A 17,098-nucleotide genomic window follows, 5' to 3' on the forward strand; every position below is an offset into this window, starting at 1 on the left:
ATGTTGGAGCAAACAGAGCGGGTTGCTGGGGCCGAGGCGGGTGTGACGCTGTCCCCACGGGGGAGGTGTCAGCCTGTCTCTGTGTGTCCCCACAGAAGCTGGTGAACAAGGTGGCCCTGGGGCACCCGGCGCGCTGTGCCGCCTACAGCCCCGACGGGGAGATGGTGGCCATCGGCATGAGGAACGGCGAGTTCGTCGTCCTGCTCGTCAACAGCCTCAAGGTCTGGGGCAAAAAGCGGGACAGGAAGTCGGCAATCCAGGACATCAGGTAGGAAATCCCGCCTCAGGTGCTCTAAATACACTGCCCTGGCTCCGGGAAACGGCCAGCAAAGCTCCACGTTTCCAAAGGGTTCATAACTCCCTGTTTGTTGAAACCTGTGTGAAATGGTGAAGGGCACTCACATACCTAAGGCTTTACATTTACCTGAAGCTTAGGTATCTTGGACAGCACACTCTTGTTTTTCCCTGTGATTAGTTCAGTTACAGCCACGCTGCAGAGCTGGGACTATGGGAGGTAACATGACAATACTTTTCCAAATTGCAAGTCCTGTTGTGTATCCCAGAGGATTAGAGTTACTCTGCACTTGGCAAGTGCAATGTTAACATCAGTTAACTACAAACAATGTAGGGGAAAATCACAGAATGCTTTGGGTGGGAAGGGACCTTAGAGCCCATCCCGTTCTACCCCCTGCCATGGGCAGGGACACCTTCCACCAGCCCAGGTTGCTCCAAGCCCTGTCCAACCTGGCCTTGGACACTTCCAGGGATGGGGCAGCCACAGCTGCTCTGGGCACCCTGTGTGTGCCAGGGCCTGCCCACCCTCACAGGAAGGAATTTCTTCCCGATATCCCATCTAACCCTGCCCTCTAGCAGAGATATCCTCAGTTTTCCTCTTCTTAGTTTAGGTTCACTCTTCTTGTGGATAGAATTTTTTTCTCGTTTTCCAGTAAAAAAAATTACAATTGTGTTGTCATGAGAAACGAAGGCAAATCTTGCACAGGAACACCCAGTGACATCCCCATTCCGTGTCTTCTTGTGCAGGATCAGCCCAGATAACAGGTTTTTGGCAGTGGGGTCACAGGAACACACTGTGGATTTCTATGATCTCACCCAAGGCACAACCCTGAACCGAATCGGGTACTGCAAGGACATTGCCAGCTTTGTCATCCAGATGGACTTCTCTGCAGACAGCAGGTACATCCAGGTATGTGTGGGATTCCCTGTGCCAGCAGGACAGGAGGGAGGCACGAGGCAGGGAGGGCCAAGGATCCCCCGGGCAAGGGACGGGGACAGCCCTGGGAGAGGAGCTGTGGGTTGGGAGCTGTGGAACAGCTGGGGCTGGGGGAGAGCTGAGCTGGCTGGGGAGGCTTCCTCAGAAATGGTTCTGAGTCAGGAAAACTGGGCTGAGATGAGGCAGGGAGTGCAGAACAGAAAAGAATCTGTCAGCTCTGCAGAGGAACCATCTTCCTGTGCTGCCACCATCGCATAGGATGGACTCTACATAACCAAGAGAAAGGAGAGATTTTATCCCAGCTGTCTCATTCCTGGCAGAACTGGGAGACTGTCGCTGCTGGAGCTCCTGCAGCAGGTGCTGTATCCCTGGCAGAGGTCCCAGCTGTTTCCTTTCCCCCTGCAGGTCTCCACGGGCGCCTACAAGCGCCAGGTTCACGAGGTGCCCCTGGGGAAGCAAATCACAGACCCTGCAGTCATAGAGAAGATCACCTGGGCCACGTGGACCAGGTACAGCCAGGGACACCTCTGAGGGCCCTGGCACCCTCTGGGGCTGTCTGGGGGCTGCACGACTACCCCAGGGCTGCCCCAGAGCCACGGGGCTCCCGTCCCGGGCCCCTCCTACGGGCCGGCCGCTGCAGCTTCCCTGCCCTGGCCCCAGGGGCACCGCCCTGTCCCACGGCAGCCCCCACACAGCACAGGAGGCTGGACGGGCCCTGGGGGCGCTGAGCAGCTGTGGGGCCATTACAGCACATTCCCTGACTGGGATCAACCCGGGAGCCTCTGGCCAGGCCTGCAGAGCTGTGGCTGTGCCCTCCGGCAGGATGTGCCCGGGGGAGATGGGACAGGGCTGGGAACCAGGCAGGTTTAGAGGGGAAATGAGAATCCTCCTCCTCCTCCCGCTCTGCTGCCAAGCAGAGAAATGGACCCCACATTCCCTGTTTGTGAGGGCTCCTCACAGCTGCTGGGAGGGGGGCAGGCACCTCTGGCACTGACTGGGGGGAAATAGCAACAGTTCCAGAGGAACTGGAACCAAGGGCAGAACAGCTCTTGCTGAGAACCACTTGCTGCCCAAACAAGAATTCCCTCCCTGAGGAGGGAACTGGCCTCCCTCACTGACCAAGGGAGCACCGGGGCAGAAATCCCTGCAGGAGGGCACGTACAAATCCCTAAGGGAGGAAGGAGACCCAAGCTGCACCAAGTGCTTGTGTTGAACAGTGCCGGTGGTTTCACAGGAGATAAACCTCAGATTTGTGGATAGAGGTGGTTAAAGGGTCACACAAAATCCACGTACTCTTGTGATGGTCTCCAGGATGAGAGCTCAGCTCTTGTGTTCAGAGCAGTGATTTAGAGGGAAAAGCCTTATTTCAAAGGCAGTGATTCCTCATTACTGGGCTGTGTTGCCTCCCCATCCTGTGGAAAAGCAGCAGCAAGTCAGTCCTGTGGTCTAATGCTTTTATTTGGCCCTGGTTTTGGAGCATCCTGGGAGATGAAGTCCTCGGGATCTGGCCCCGCAATGCAGACAAGGCAGACGTGAACTGTGCCTGCGTGACCCACGCTGGGCTCAACATCGTCACGGGGGACGACTTCGGGCTCGTGAAGCTCTTTGACTTTCCCTGCACAGAAAAATTTGTGAGTGGCCGCTTGATTTTCACCTCTCCAGCTTTTGTTTTTCCCAAACTCCTCAGCACTGGCTTTACCAGCGCTCAAACCACATGGTCCATCCCCGGCAGCTCCAGGAGAGCCCAGGGGGTGACACAAACTGGGCTGTGGAGCTGGGATTGCTGTGGGGCTCGGTCTGTGTGTCCCCTCCTGGCCTGTGTGTCCCCTCTGAGCTGCTGTTCCCGCCTGCAGGCCAAACACAAGCGGTACTTCGGGCACTCGGCGCACGTCACCAACATCCGCTTCTCCCACGACGACAAGTACGTGGTGAGCACCGGCGGGGACGACTGCAGGTAAGGCCTGGCTGAGACTGGAACTCAGCCAGGGCTGCACACACACACACACAGACACACAGAGACACACACACACACACTGCACACGCACATTGTACACACACACGCTGTACACACACACTGTACACACACACACTGTGCACACACACACACTGTACACACACACACTGTACACACACTGTAAACACACACACTACACACACACACTGTACACACACACAGACACTGCACACACTGTAAACACACACACACTGTACACACACACTGTACACACACACACTGTACACACACACTGTACACACACACTGTACACACACACACTGTACACACACACTGTACACACACACAGACTGTACACACACACTGTAAACACACACAGACTGTACACACACACAATGTACACACACTGTATACACACACACAGACACTGCACACGCACACTGTACACACACACGCTGTACACACACAAACACTGTACACACAGATGGTACACACACACTGTAAACACACACACTGTACACACACACACTGTACACACACACTGTATACACACACACTGTACACACACACAATGCACACACACACTGTAAACACACACACTGTACACACACACCCACTGTACACCCACACACTGTACACACACTGTACACACACACTGTACACACACTGTACACACACTGTATACACACACACTGTACACACACTGTACACACACTGTATACACACACACTGTACACACACACACTGTACACACACACTGTACACACACTGTACACACACACTGTACACACACTGTACACACACTGTATACACACACACTGTACACACACACACTGTACACACACACTGTACAGACACTGCACACACACTGTACACACACACTGTGCACACACACTGTGCACACACACTGTACACACACGCTGTACACACACTGCTGTACACGCACTGTACTGCACACACACTGTATGCACACACTGTGCACGTACACTGTACCACACTGTACACACACACTGTACACACACTGTACACACACTGTGTACACCACGCACTGTACACACTGTACACACACACTGTACACACACTGTACACACACTGTGCACACACTGTATACCACACACACTGTACCACACACTGTACACACTGTACACACTGTATACACACACTGTTCACACACACTGTACACTGTATACACACTGCACACACTGTACACACACATGTACACACTGTACACACACACCTGTACACCACTGTACGCACACTGTATACACACACTGTACACACACACTGTATGCACACTGCGCCACACACACTGTACCACACACTGCGCACACTGTACACACTGTATACTGCACACACTGTACACACACACACTACGCACATGTACCGCACACTGTACACACACACACACTGTACACACACACTGTACACACACTGTATACACACACACTGTACACACACACACACTGTACACACACATGCACACACTGTGCCACACTGTGTACACACACTGTACACACACTGTACACACACACACACTGTACACACACACTGTACACACACACTGTACACACACACTGTACACACACGCACTATACCTGTACACACACGTACACACTGTGCACGCACACTGTGCACACACACACACTGCATACGCGCACACTGTGCACACACACTGTACACACTGATCACACACTGTACACACACACACTGTATGCACATGCACTGTACACACACACTGTGCACACACACTGTCACACACTGTACACACACGGACACTGCACACTGTAAACACACACAGACTGTACACACACAATGTACACACACTGTATACACACACACTGTACAGCCATACTGTACACACAGACTGTACACACAGACACTGCAAACTCTCTCACTGTACACACGCTGTACAAACACTGTACACACACTCACTGTACACACACACTGTACACACACACACTGTACACACACAAACTGTACACACACACTGTACACACACAGACACTGCACACACACAGAGACTGCACACACTCTCACTGTACACACACACACTGTACACACAGGCTGTGCACACACTGTACACACACACTACGTACACACACTGTACACACCCACTGTACACACACACTGTACACACACACAATGCACACACACAATGCACACACACACCCTGTACACACACCCTGTACACACACACTGCACACACACTGTACACACAGATGCTGTACACACACACTGCACACACTGCACACACCCACTGTACACACCCACTGTACACACACACACTGTACACACACACTGCACATGCACACACTGTACACACACTGTACACACACACTGCACACACACACTGTACACACACACACTGTACACACACACTGTACACACACACTGTACACACACACAATGCACACACACACTGTACACACACACTGTACACACACACTGTACACACACACACTGTACACACACACACTGTACACACACACAATGCACACACACACTGTACACACACACACTGTATACACACTGTACACACACACTGCACACACACACTGTGCACACACAATGCACACACACACTGTACACAAACACACACAATGCACACACACTGCACACACACACTGTGCACACACACACTGTACACACACACAATGCACACACACACACTGCACACACACTGCACACACACACACTGCACACACACACTGTACACACACACTGCACACACACACTGTACACACACACTGTACACACACACTGCACACACACTGTACACACACCCACTGTACACACACACACTGTACACACACACTGCACACACACACTGTGCACACACAATGCACACACACACACTGTACACACTGCACACACACACTGTGCACACACACTGCACACACACACTGTGCACACACAATGCACACACACACTGTACACACACTGTACACACACACTGCACACACACACACTGTACACACACACACTGTATACACATACAATGTACACACACACTGTACACACACACTGCACACACACACTGTACACACTACACACACACTGTGCACACACACTGTACACACACACTGTACACACACACTGTACACACACACACTGTACACACACACTGCACACACACTGTACACACACTGTACACACACACTGTACACACACACACTGTACACACACTGTACACACACACTGCACACACACACTCTACACACACACACTGTACACACTGCACACACACACTGTGCACACACACTGCACACACACACTGTACACACACACAATGTATACACACACACTGTACACACACTGTACACACACACAATGTACACACACACACTGTACACACACACAATGCACGCACACACTGTACACACACACACTGTGCACACACACAATGTGCACACGCACTGTACACACACACACTGTACACACACACAATGCACACACACACAATGCACACACACACAATGCACACACACACTGTGCACACACACACTGTGCACACACACAATGTATACACACACTGAACGCATTGTACACACACACTGTACACACACTGTACACACACAGTACACTCTCTACACACACACACACAGTACACACCCACACACACTGTGTGTTATTTGGAACATGCCAAGAACATGCTTGGAACATGCTACAATCATGTAAATAACATGTAAAAAGCATGCTTGGGACATGCTAAAATCATGCCAGTGTTGCCCGAAGTATTCATGATTTTCACATGCTCTTTGCATGATTTTAGCATGTCATCTCGAACATGCTAAGAACATGCCAAAGTCATTCCAATATCACGCTAAAACCATGCGAAAATCATAAGTACAGTGGGACAAAAATAACATGAATTCCGTATGTTCTTAGCATGATTTTATATGACCATAGCATGTTCCTAACATGTTATTAGCATGTCATTTCAAAGATGCTAAGAACATGCCAATGTCATGCAAAAAAAATCATGCTAAGAACATGCAGAATTCATTCCAGTTTTCCTTCAACTATTTATGATTTTATCATGTTCTTAGCATGATTTTAGCCTGTCATTTTGAACATACTAAGAACATGCCACTGTCATGCGAATATCACACTAAAAACGTGCCTAAATCATGCCAGTTTTGCACCAGGGTACTCATGATTTTCATGGTCTTAGTTTGATCTTCACATGTCATTTCAAACATGCTAAGAACATGCCAACGTCATGCTAAAATCACGCTAAGAACAGACGAAAATCATGCTTGTTTTGCCCTAAAGGATTCATGATTTCTGCATGATCTTGGCATGGTTTTAGTATGTCATTTTGAACATGCTAAGAACATGCTAAAATCATGTTTGGGACATGGTAAAATCATGCCAGTGTTGCCAAAAATATTCATGATTTTCGCATGATTTTAGCATGTCATTTCAAACATGCTAAGAACATGCCAAAAATCATACCAATATCATGCTAAAAACATGCGAAAATCATGCACACACTGGGACAAAACTAACATGAATTCTGTATGTTCTTAGCATGATTTTACATGACCGTAGCATGTTCCTAACATGGTTTTAGTATGTCATTTCAAACATACTAAGAACATGCCAATGTCATGCAAAAAATCATGCTAACATGCAAAATTCATGCCAGTTTTCCCTCAAGTATTTCAGATTTTCACATGTTCTTAGCATGACTTTAGCGTGTCATTTTGAACATACTAAGAACATGCCACTGTCATGCGAATATCAGGCTAAAACCATGCAAAAATCATGCCAGTTTTACACCAGGGTACTCATGATTTTCACATGTTGGTTTTTTTTTTTTTTTTTGGTCTTCACATGTCATTTTGAACATGCTAAGAACATGCCAATGTCATGCTAAAATCACACTAAGAACAGATGAAAATCATGCTTGTTTTGCCCTAAAGGATTCATGATTTCTGCATGATCTTACCATGTTTTTAGTATGTCATTTTGAACATGCTAAAATCATGTTTTGGACATGCTAAAATCATGCCAGTGTTGCCCAAAAAATTCCCGATTTTCACATGTTCTTAGCATGATTTTAGCATGTCATTTTGAACATGTTAAGAACATACCGTCGTGCCAATATCATGCTAAAAATATGCGAAAATCATCATTACACTGGGGCAAAACTAGCATGAATTCTGTATGGTCTTAGCATGATTTTCTACATGACCATAGCATGTTCCTAACATGGTTTTAGCATGTCATTTCGAACATGCTAAGAACATGCCAATGTCATGCTAAGAACATGCGAAAATCATACCAGTTTTACTCTAAAGGATACATGAATTTCACATGACGTTAGCATGATTTTAGCATGTCACTTTGAACATGCTAAAAACATGCCAAAGTCATTGCTTTGTCATGCTGAAAAGATGTGAAAATCATGCAAGTCTGACCCTAAAATATTTATGATTTTCACATGTTCTTAGCATGTTTGAAATACATGCTAAAATCATGCTAAGGTCATATGAAAATCATGAATCCTTTGGGTAATACTAGCATGAATTTCACATGGTCATAGCATGACATTACCATGTTCTTAGCGTGTTGGAAATGACATGTGAAAATCATGAATACACTGGTGCAAAACTGGCATGATTTTGTAAAATGTTCTTAGCATGACATTGGCATGTTTGAAATGACGAAAAAATCATGTTTAGAACCTGCTACAGTCATGTGAACATCAGGAATACTTGAGGGCACAACTGGCATGAATTTCACATGTTCTTAGCATGACAGTGGCATGTTCTTAGCATGTTCAAGATGGCATGCTGAAGTCATGCTAAGAACATGCTACGGTCATGTGAAAAACCATGAATATTTCAGGCAACTTGCATGGGGTTTGCGTGTTCGTAGCATGACATTGGCATGTTCTTAGCATGTTCAAAATGATGTGCTAAAATCATGCTCAGGTCATGGGAAAATCAGAAATATTTCAGGGCAAAACTGGCATGATTTTCGCATGTTCGTAGCATGATGTTGGCATGACAGTAGTATGTTCTTAGCATGTTCGAACTGACATGCTAGGGTCATGCCAAGAACATATCAAAATCATGAATACTTTAGGGCAACACTTGAATGGTTTTCACATGTTCTAAGCATGATATTAGCATGTTCTTAGCATGTTGGAAATGACACGTGAAAATCACGTTAAGGTCATGTGAAAATCATGACTCCTTTAGGGCAAAACTACCATGATTTTCATGTGATCTTAGCGGGACTTTCTCATGTTCGTACCATGATATTGGTATGTTCTTAGCATGTTCAAAATGACATGCAGAAATCATGCTAAGTACATGCGAAAATCATCAATATTTTTAGGCAACACTGGTATGATTTTAACATGTCCCAAACATGATTTTAGCGTGACATTGGCATGTTCTTAGCATGTTCAAAATGACATACTAAAATCATGCTCAGGTCATGGGAAAATCAGAAATACTTGAGGGCAAAACTGGCATGAATTTCGCATGTTCTTAGCATGATTTTTGTGATGTTCTTAGCATGATTTTAACATGGCATTGGTATGTTTTTAGCATGTTAAAAATGACATGGTAAAAACATGTTAAGAGCATACTAAGGTCAGGTGAAAAGCAGGAAGACTTTAAGGCAAAACTAGCATGATTTTCGTATGTTCTTAGCATGGTTTTAGCATGACGTTGGCATGTTCTTAGCATGTTCAAAATGTCATGCTAAAACATGCTAAGATCATGTGAAGATCATGATTACTTTAGGGCAACATTGGTATGATTTTCGCATGTTCTTAGCATGATTTTTGCATGACCTTAGCATGTTGTTGGATGTTTGAAATGACACATGGAAAATCATACCAAGAAATGCGAAAATCAGGAATACATTAGGCCAAACTGGCATGATATTGGCATGGTCATAGTGTGATTTTTTTTGCATGTTCTTAGCATGACATGGGCATGTTCTTAGCATGTTCGAAGTGACATAGGAAATCATGCAAAGAACATGCTAAGGTCATGTGAAAATCATAAATACTTTAGGGCAAAACTGGTGTGATTTTCGCATGTTCTTAGCATGTTCCAAATGACATATTAAAAACATTTTAGGAATGTGCTACGGTCATGTAAAAATCATACTAAGACCTTGCAGAATTCCTGCTAATTTTACCCCAGTGTAGTCATGATTTTTGCATGTTTTTAGCATGATATTGGCATGTTCTTAGTGTGTTCAAAAGGACATACTAAAATCATGCTAAGAACACGTGAAAATCATGGCTATTCTTGGGTAACACCGGTATGATTTTAGCATGTCCCAAGCATGATTTTCGCATGTTCTTAGCATGATATTGACATGACAGTGGCATGTTTTAGCATGTTCAAAATGACATGCTAAAATCGTGAATACTTCAGGCAACACTAGCGTGAATTTTGCATGTTCTTAGTATGATTTTTGCATGTCCTTAGCATGGCACTGGTATGTTTTTAGCATGTTCAAACTGACACACTAATATCATGGTAAGAACATGTGAAAATCATGAATACTTTAGGGCACCACTAACATGATTTTGACATGTTCTTAGCATGATATTGGTATGACATTATTGTGTTCTTAGCATGATGTTGGCATGTTCTTACCGTGCCTTTAGCGTGTTCTTAGTATGTTCTTGGCATGTGCACAGGCTGAGTTTTTTTTAACATCTCCTCAGGGGGGTTCAGTGTGTTGAGAACTGATGTGGGCTCCTGGACACAGCACACACACAAACCACACACACACCCACAGCTCACACACACACAACCACCCACACACACCTCATCCATCACACACACCCCCATCCATCCATCCACACACCCCCATCCATCCACACCCCCCCATCCATCCACACACCCATCCATCCACACACACCAAATCCATCCATCCACCCCCATCCATCCATACACACCCCCATCCATCCATTCACACATCCCATCCATCCACACACACCAAATCCATCCACACCCCCCCATCCATCCACACACCCCCATCCATCCACACACCCCCATCCACACTTCCATCCACACACACCCATCCATCCATCCACACACCCCCATCCATCCACACACCCCCCCATCCATCCACACACCCCCATCCATCCATCCACACACCCCATCCATCCACATCCACCCATCCATCCACACACCCAATCCATCCATCACATCCCATCCATCCACACACACCCATCCCATCCATCCACACATCCATCCCACCATCATCCACACACTCCATCCTCTCATCCATCTCCACACCCATCCATCATGCACATCCATCCACACACCCCCATCCATCCACACACCTATCCATCACACTCATCCATCACACCCCTATCCATCCACACACAGCTCCATCCATCCACACACCTCCATCCATTCACACACCCCATCCATCCATCCACACCCCCATCCATCCACACACACCCATCCATCCACACACCCCCATCCATCCATCCACACACCCCATCCATCCACACACCCCTCATCCATCCATCCATCCACACCCATCCATCCACACAAAGCCCCACTCATCCACACACCCCATCCATACACACCACCATCCATCCACACACCCCCATCCATCCACACTCCCATCCATCCACACACACCCCATCCATCCACACTCCCATCCATCCACACACACCCCATCCATCCACACATACCCATCCATCCCACACACCCCCGCATCCATCCACACACACCCCATCCACACACCCCATCCACACACCCCCATCCATCCACACACCCATCCATCCACACACACCCCCATCCATCCACACCCCCATCCATCCACACACACCCATCCATCCACACACCCCCCCATCCATCCACACACACCCCATCCATCCACACACACCCCATCCACACATCCCCCTATCCATACACACACCCATCCATCCACACACCCACACACCCATCACATGCATGCAGTCCCACACACCACTACCACACACACACATCGCTCCCCCACACACACCCATTCCACATGCACACACATCCCCCCAACTCACACACTCACATCCCACACACTCCCCCCTGACACGTCACACACACCTCTCACATCCCACACACCCCCCATACATCCCACCCACACACCTCACACCCCACACACCCCCCCATACATCCCACACCCCACACGCACCCCCCCATCACACATACCCATCCCACCCCCCACATCACACACACACCTCTCACATCCCACACATGTTACACGTCACACACACACATCCCCACACCCCCACAGACACGTCCCACACACGGCCATCCCACCCACACACGTCTCACATCACCCACACCCCTCATCCCCCACCCACCTCCACAGAGGTTCCATCGCTCCAGGGAAGGATCCAGTGCCGGCACTTGGGGAGGAGCTCCAGGTCCCACTGGCCCCTCTGGCTGCAGCCCCAGGGGGGCACCGAGCGCGTCCCACCCAACCCCCAAATTGTCTTTATTTCAAACCCCCTCCAACTGTCTTTATTTCAAACCCCTTAAAATTGTCTTTATTTCACACACACACCCACATTGCCTTTATTATTTCACTCCCCCCTTTCTCCCCGAGTTGATTCCCGCTCTCTCCCGCAGTGTGTTCGTGTGGCGGTGCCTGTGAGGAGCAGGGACTGGGACAGCCGGAACGCCCCGGGACGCTGCCTGAGGGGCACCTGCACTCGCAGCCCCTGCCTGAGCTGGCCTGGGACAGCCCCGGTCCGGGAAGGAGGGTTGCAGGGAATCCTTTGGTGCCCTGGGAGGCCAAAGGGTGAACGGTCCCCTCACGGAGCTGCTCTGGCCCCAGGCCGCGTTGTTCCAATCCTAGAGCACGCCCGGGCCCACCCCTTCCCTCCTGTTCCCCCCTTTCAGGCCCGGCGTTGGGGCAGGAGAGGGGGCACTGCAGCTCCTGGGGCTGGGGGGGCAAAGGGGCCCGTCCTGAACTCCATCCGCTGGTCAATACACACCCCTGGCTCCATTTCTATCCACCAAGTGCCTTGGAATGCTTTCCCAGCAGTTTGGGCTCCAGCCTCGCCTCCACCACCTGCTTTCCACACACGGTGCTACGACTGAGTCCAGGAGGGCTGAGCCACCCCCTTCTCCAGCTGTGCCGACACCATCCCTGGGCTCCAGTGGCTCCCCCGGGAATTCCAACAGCATCCTGTGCTGCCAGAGGCATGGACTGATAGCACTGCCCCTTCCTGGGCAGTGGCCCAGGGGGACACGGGCTTTGCACACCCCGTAAACTGCCCTGAGCAGACACCGAGGCTCCTTCCCCCCTGCTCCCACCCTCTCCCTTTCCTGGGAAATGTGCTTTGCAAGAACTCCTTCCACAGGCAGGGCCAGCCAGAACCCTGGAAGAGCCCCCAAGGATCCCAGTTCCCATTCTGGAGGGGCTCCCTGCCCTGGCCCTGCTGGCTCCTCTGCCCATCCTGCTGCTCCTGCTCTGGAGCCCAGCTCAGCTCTGGGGCAGCTGAACTGAGCCAGAGCTGCCCCCGGGGGGCCTGGCACCACACACATTCCCAAAGAAAGGAAAGTCCCTTTCCCTTTGTTACAACTCTGTCAGAACCAAAAACCCCCAGGGACGGTGCACTGGGAAAAACAAAGTTCAGCTTTTTCCATGGAAACTGTTCAGAAAGGAACAGCAAAGGTGTCAAAACTGCTATTTAAGCTATTTAAAACTCCTAGTGTGCAACCACCACCAGATTTTTAAATCACCTTTCTTTGTTATCTACAATAAATAAAGGCTAAAGGAAAACATTTAGACTTACTTACATTTAGTCTTTGCAAAGCAATGTTAACTAGTGCTTTAGTCCCAGCTCAGGACAAGGGCTTTGAGCTCTGCAACCTTCCTGCCAGGCCACTCTGCTGCCACTGCATGGAAAAGTAGCGAAAACAGCCCGTTAAAGGAGAGGATTCCTGTTTGTTTAACACACAAAGTGCTTCAGCAACCTCAAAGAATCACCCTTTTTTACAGCTGAATTTATTCATGCCTTACAGGACTGCACAGCAGAGCAGTTGGGCACACACAGAGCAGTCCCTGGGCACTCTGTTTTTAGGGAAACCTCCGGGCTCAAACCCTGTTCTGTCACCTGGTGACATCAGTGAGCTCCTCTGCTCTGCTCTAATCACTCATCTCTGCCTTCTCCCCCAGTGATTGTATCCCAAATAAATGCAGCTGTGTGAGAATTAACTCATCAAGTGATGTGGGAAGCACCTTAAAGCAATGGGTGTGCCAGGAGAACACAGGCTGTGTCAGCTCTGCCTTCCCGTGGCAGGTGTTCCAAGGAACGCTGTGCTCTGCTGTCAACTGAAACATTAATGCATGGCTTGATATCTTTCCATGGGCAAGGTGCCATCCAATGAAAATCTGTGTCTCCAATAAATGTGGATACCAGTTTTCCATGTGCAGTTCTTACCCCCCAATAACCAGCTGACCTGCCAAGACTACTGGGACTTACTTGCTCTGCTATTCCCCTCCAGCAGCAAAGGAACATCGTGTCAGAAATCCAAGCAGCCAAGAAGGTTCAGCCTCACAGGGAGCTGGAGCTGCCCAGGCTGGGGGTGTGCCCAGCTCGGCCCCGGATCCCCCGAGTGCAGCAGCAGGGGGGGCCGCTCCCCTCAGAACCCAAACACCAGGCACGTCTGTCTAGAAGCTTTATTGACACTCGGGGTGCTGGGGCGGGGGCTGCGCGTTCCTGGTGGTTGGTACAGCTCACAATGCATTCCACAGACTTAGCTCAGTACAGCTCACACTGCAAGGGGATCGACCTGCACCGCTCGGGTCTCGCACGGCAGGACAGGCCTTTAAGTTTCCAAACAACATTTGCAGCATTAGACACTCGGTCCACAGATTATCAGAGTCTGAGAGCCGGAGAATTATTTGCTCAGGATCGACTACTGTACATTTGTGCAACAAAGTGTGCAGCTGGAATTCTCTGTTACTCTATGTGCAGGCTCTTTGTTCGGTTCTCTGCTGTTGTTGCCAACAGATGCCAGTGTTTACAGAGACCTTGGAGTTTGTCAGGCTCGAGCTCGGAGCTCGCCCAGGCCTCAGCCAGTACTCTGAAGTACAAAGCACTGTGGAGCAGCTGAAAGATCTAAGCTTTGTGAAACACATATATATATATATATTGGCAATCGATAAAACAATAAAATCACAATACAGCTATACTCATACCAAAAAGGCAAGATTTTTCAAAACTTGCTAAACTGGTATATTCTCCTAAAACATCTCATTTTAGAAAATCTGCATCAATCTACACAGACCATACACAGTGCACAGACTGGGAAGTGTTTGTTCTCTGCCCCCCCTGCTCTCCCCTCCGGCTGCAGCACAACTACCTGGGTGAAGCATGTACAGCTCTCGGTCGTGGCATGAGCAGAGCTGCACAGGGGAAGGAAAGATGATTAGTTTAGATCCATACATAGCAGCTTACAATACTTAACATGATGAAACACATGGCAGTCAAAACAGTTATTTTTTTTGTCCTCAAACACTGCGTCGCTAAAAAATAAAGATCTGTGAAATTGCACTGCAATGTCAAGGGGTTTGCTATTCCCTGACCCTCCCCGTGGAAATCCAATGAGTATTTTTCCCCCTTAAAAGATGAACTTCCTATAGATAAGTTGCTTCGGGCTTTTTTATTCAGTTTTGCGCTTCAACCCAGGGATCTTTGCTTGGATCCTGCAAGAGGAAGGAGAAGGAAAAGAACAGCATTTGAGTCACAAACAGAGAACGAGCAGGTACAGACACAGTCTTCAAAACAGCAACACGTGAAAAGAACCATCACAACACAACTGTTCCACTCTAAACTCTCTGCTCCCCCCTCAACTGCACTTGCTGAGAGGCTCAGGTGTCGCTACGGGGTGGAAATCCACAGATTTCTTTTAGAAATAATAAAGGCTCAACTGAACACCAGCATCAGCAAGAAAGGAGGTGATTTTCTCACCATTCCAGAGTTAAAAAGCCCTTTTTCCTCCCGGCCCATGCAATGGCACATTTGTTGCCACGGACAGGAGTGGCACAGGCACCAGGAGCTGTCGTCAGTACAAAGGGAAATCAGTACAACCAAAGCAGACCAACTCACTTTGCCATGGCATCTTTGACATTCTTGTTCACGAGTCCCAGGTAATGGTCGATTTGGGCCTGGAATGGAAGCAGACACGAGTTAGAGCCCCCCTGTCCCTTTGCAGAGTGCCAGAGAAGGCCTGAATGCAGCAGGAGCTCAGCAGTGGGTGTTTCCCAGTGATCCAGAGCTCCTGTGCCAGTGTTTGCCCCCAGGAATGCACAGAGTGCAGGGCCCAGCGGGCAAACCCCCAGTTCAACCCTCTGGCTTCTGCCTGGCCCCTCAGAGCAGCTGTGGGTGCCCAGCCAGGGCCCCTCTGAGCCCCAGGGAGCAGCAAAGCTGCTTAGCTGGGCCTGCTAACCAGCTTGAGAGGATTGAGGAGCCGGGCTAAGCCCCCCACCGGTCATCCTCCCGCCCTGGGGCTCCAGGCCTGCCTCTCCCTGTGCAGGAGGAGATGGGAGGACTCCGTAGGGCTCCCCCCTCTGCCCTGGGGCTCCTTTCTCCCAGTCAGTGCCAGCCTGGGCTCCTTTCTCCCAGTCAGTGCCAGCCTGGGCTCCTTTCTCCCACTCAGTGCCAGCCTGGGCTCCTTTCTCCCAGTCAGTGCCAGCCTGGGCTCCTTTCTCCCACTCAGTGCCAGCCTGGGCTCCTTTCTCCCACTCAGTGCCAGCCTGGGCTCCTTTCTCCCAGTCAGTGCCAGCCTGGGCTCCTTTCTCCCCGTCAGTGCCAGCCTGGGCTCCCTTCTCCCAGTGCCAGCCTGGGCCCTGGGGCCCTTGTTTGTGAAAGGGGAGAAGAACGGCTAAGCCAGAGCTGGCTCCCCCCTCCTGTGCCCTGAGCT

At 49.4% G+C, this 17,098-nt stretch overlaps 2 protein-coding genes across 10 annotated transcripts in view; one reads left to right on the forward strand and one right to left on the reverse strand.

The window, feature by feature from the left end:
• The window catches only part of EML6 (EMAP like 6), an 86,392-nt gene extending 72,428 nt beyond the window's left edge, over nt 1-13,964 (forward strand). For 6 of the 7 annotated variants that reach the window (XM_050316978.1, XM_050316979.1, XM_050316973.1 and 3 more), the window contains 6 exons: nt 96-268; nt 1,042-1,204; nt 1,637-1,740; nt 2,709-2,862; nt 3,085-3,185; nt 12,794-13,964. In XM_050316978.1, coding sequence (XP_050172935.1) covers nt 96-268; nt 1,042-1,204; nt 1,637-1,740; nt 2,709-2,862; nt 3,085-3,185; nt 12,794-12,818 — 720 coding nt within the window. In that variant the 3' untranslated portion in view covers nt 12,819-13,964. Of the gene's footprint in view, nt 1-95; nt 269-1,041; nt 1,205-1,636; nt 1,741-2,708; nt 2,863-3,084; nt 3,186-12,793 lie in introns of those variants that run through there. The other variant, XM_050316980.1, reaches the window with a different exon arrangement.
• An 874-nt stretch (nt 13,965-14,838) lies between these two features.
• Nucleotides 14,839-17,098, reverse strand: part of RTN4 (reticulon 4) — a 38,380-nt gene continuing 36,120 nt past the window's right edge. For all 3 annotated transcript variants that reach the window (XM_050316983.1, XM_050316982.1, XM_050316984.1), the window contains 2 exons: nt 16,285-16,343; nt 14,839-15,881 (listed from right to left, as the gene is read on the reverse strand). In XM_050316983.1, coding sequence (XP_050172940.1) covers nt 15,839-15,881; nt 16,285-16,343 — 102 coding nt within the window. In that variant the 3' untranslated portion in view covers nt 14,839-15,838. The remainder of the gene's footprint in view (nt 15,882-16,284; nt 16,344-17,098) is intronic.

The sequence above is a fragment of the Myiozetetes cayanensis genome, unplaced genomic scaffold (genome assembly GCF_022539395.1).
Source record: "Myiozetetes cayanensis isolate MyiCay16 unplaced genomic scaffold, myiCay2020 scf2-11, whole genome shotgun sequence".
Lineage (NCBI taxonomy): Eukaryota > Metazoa > Chordata > Aves > Passeriformes > Tyrannidae > Myiozetetes > Myiozetetes cayanensis.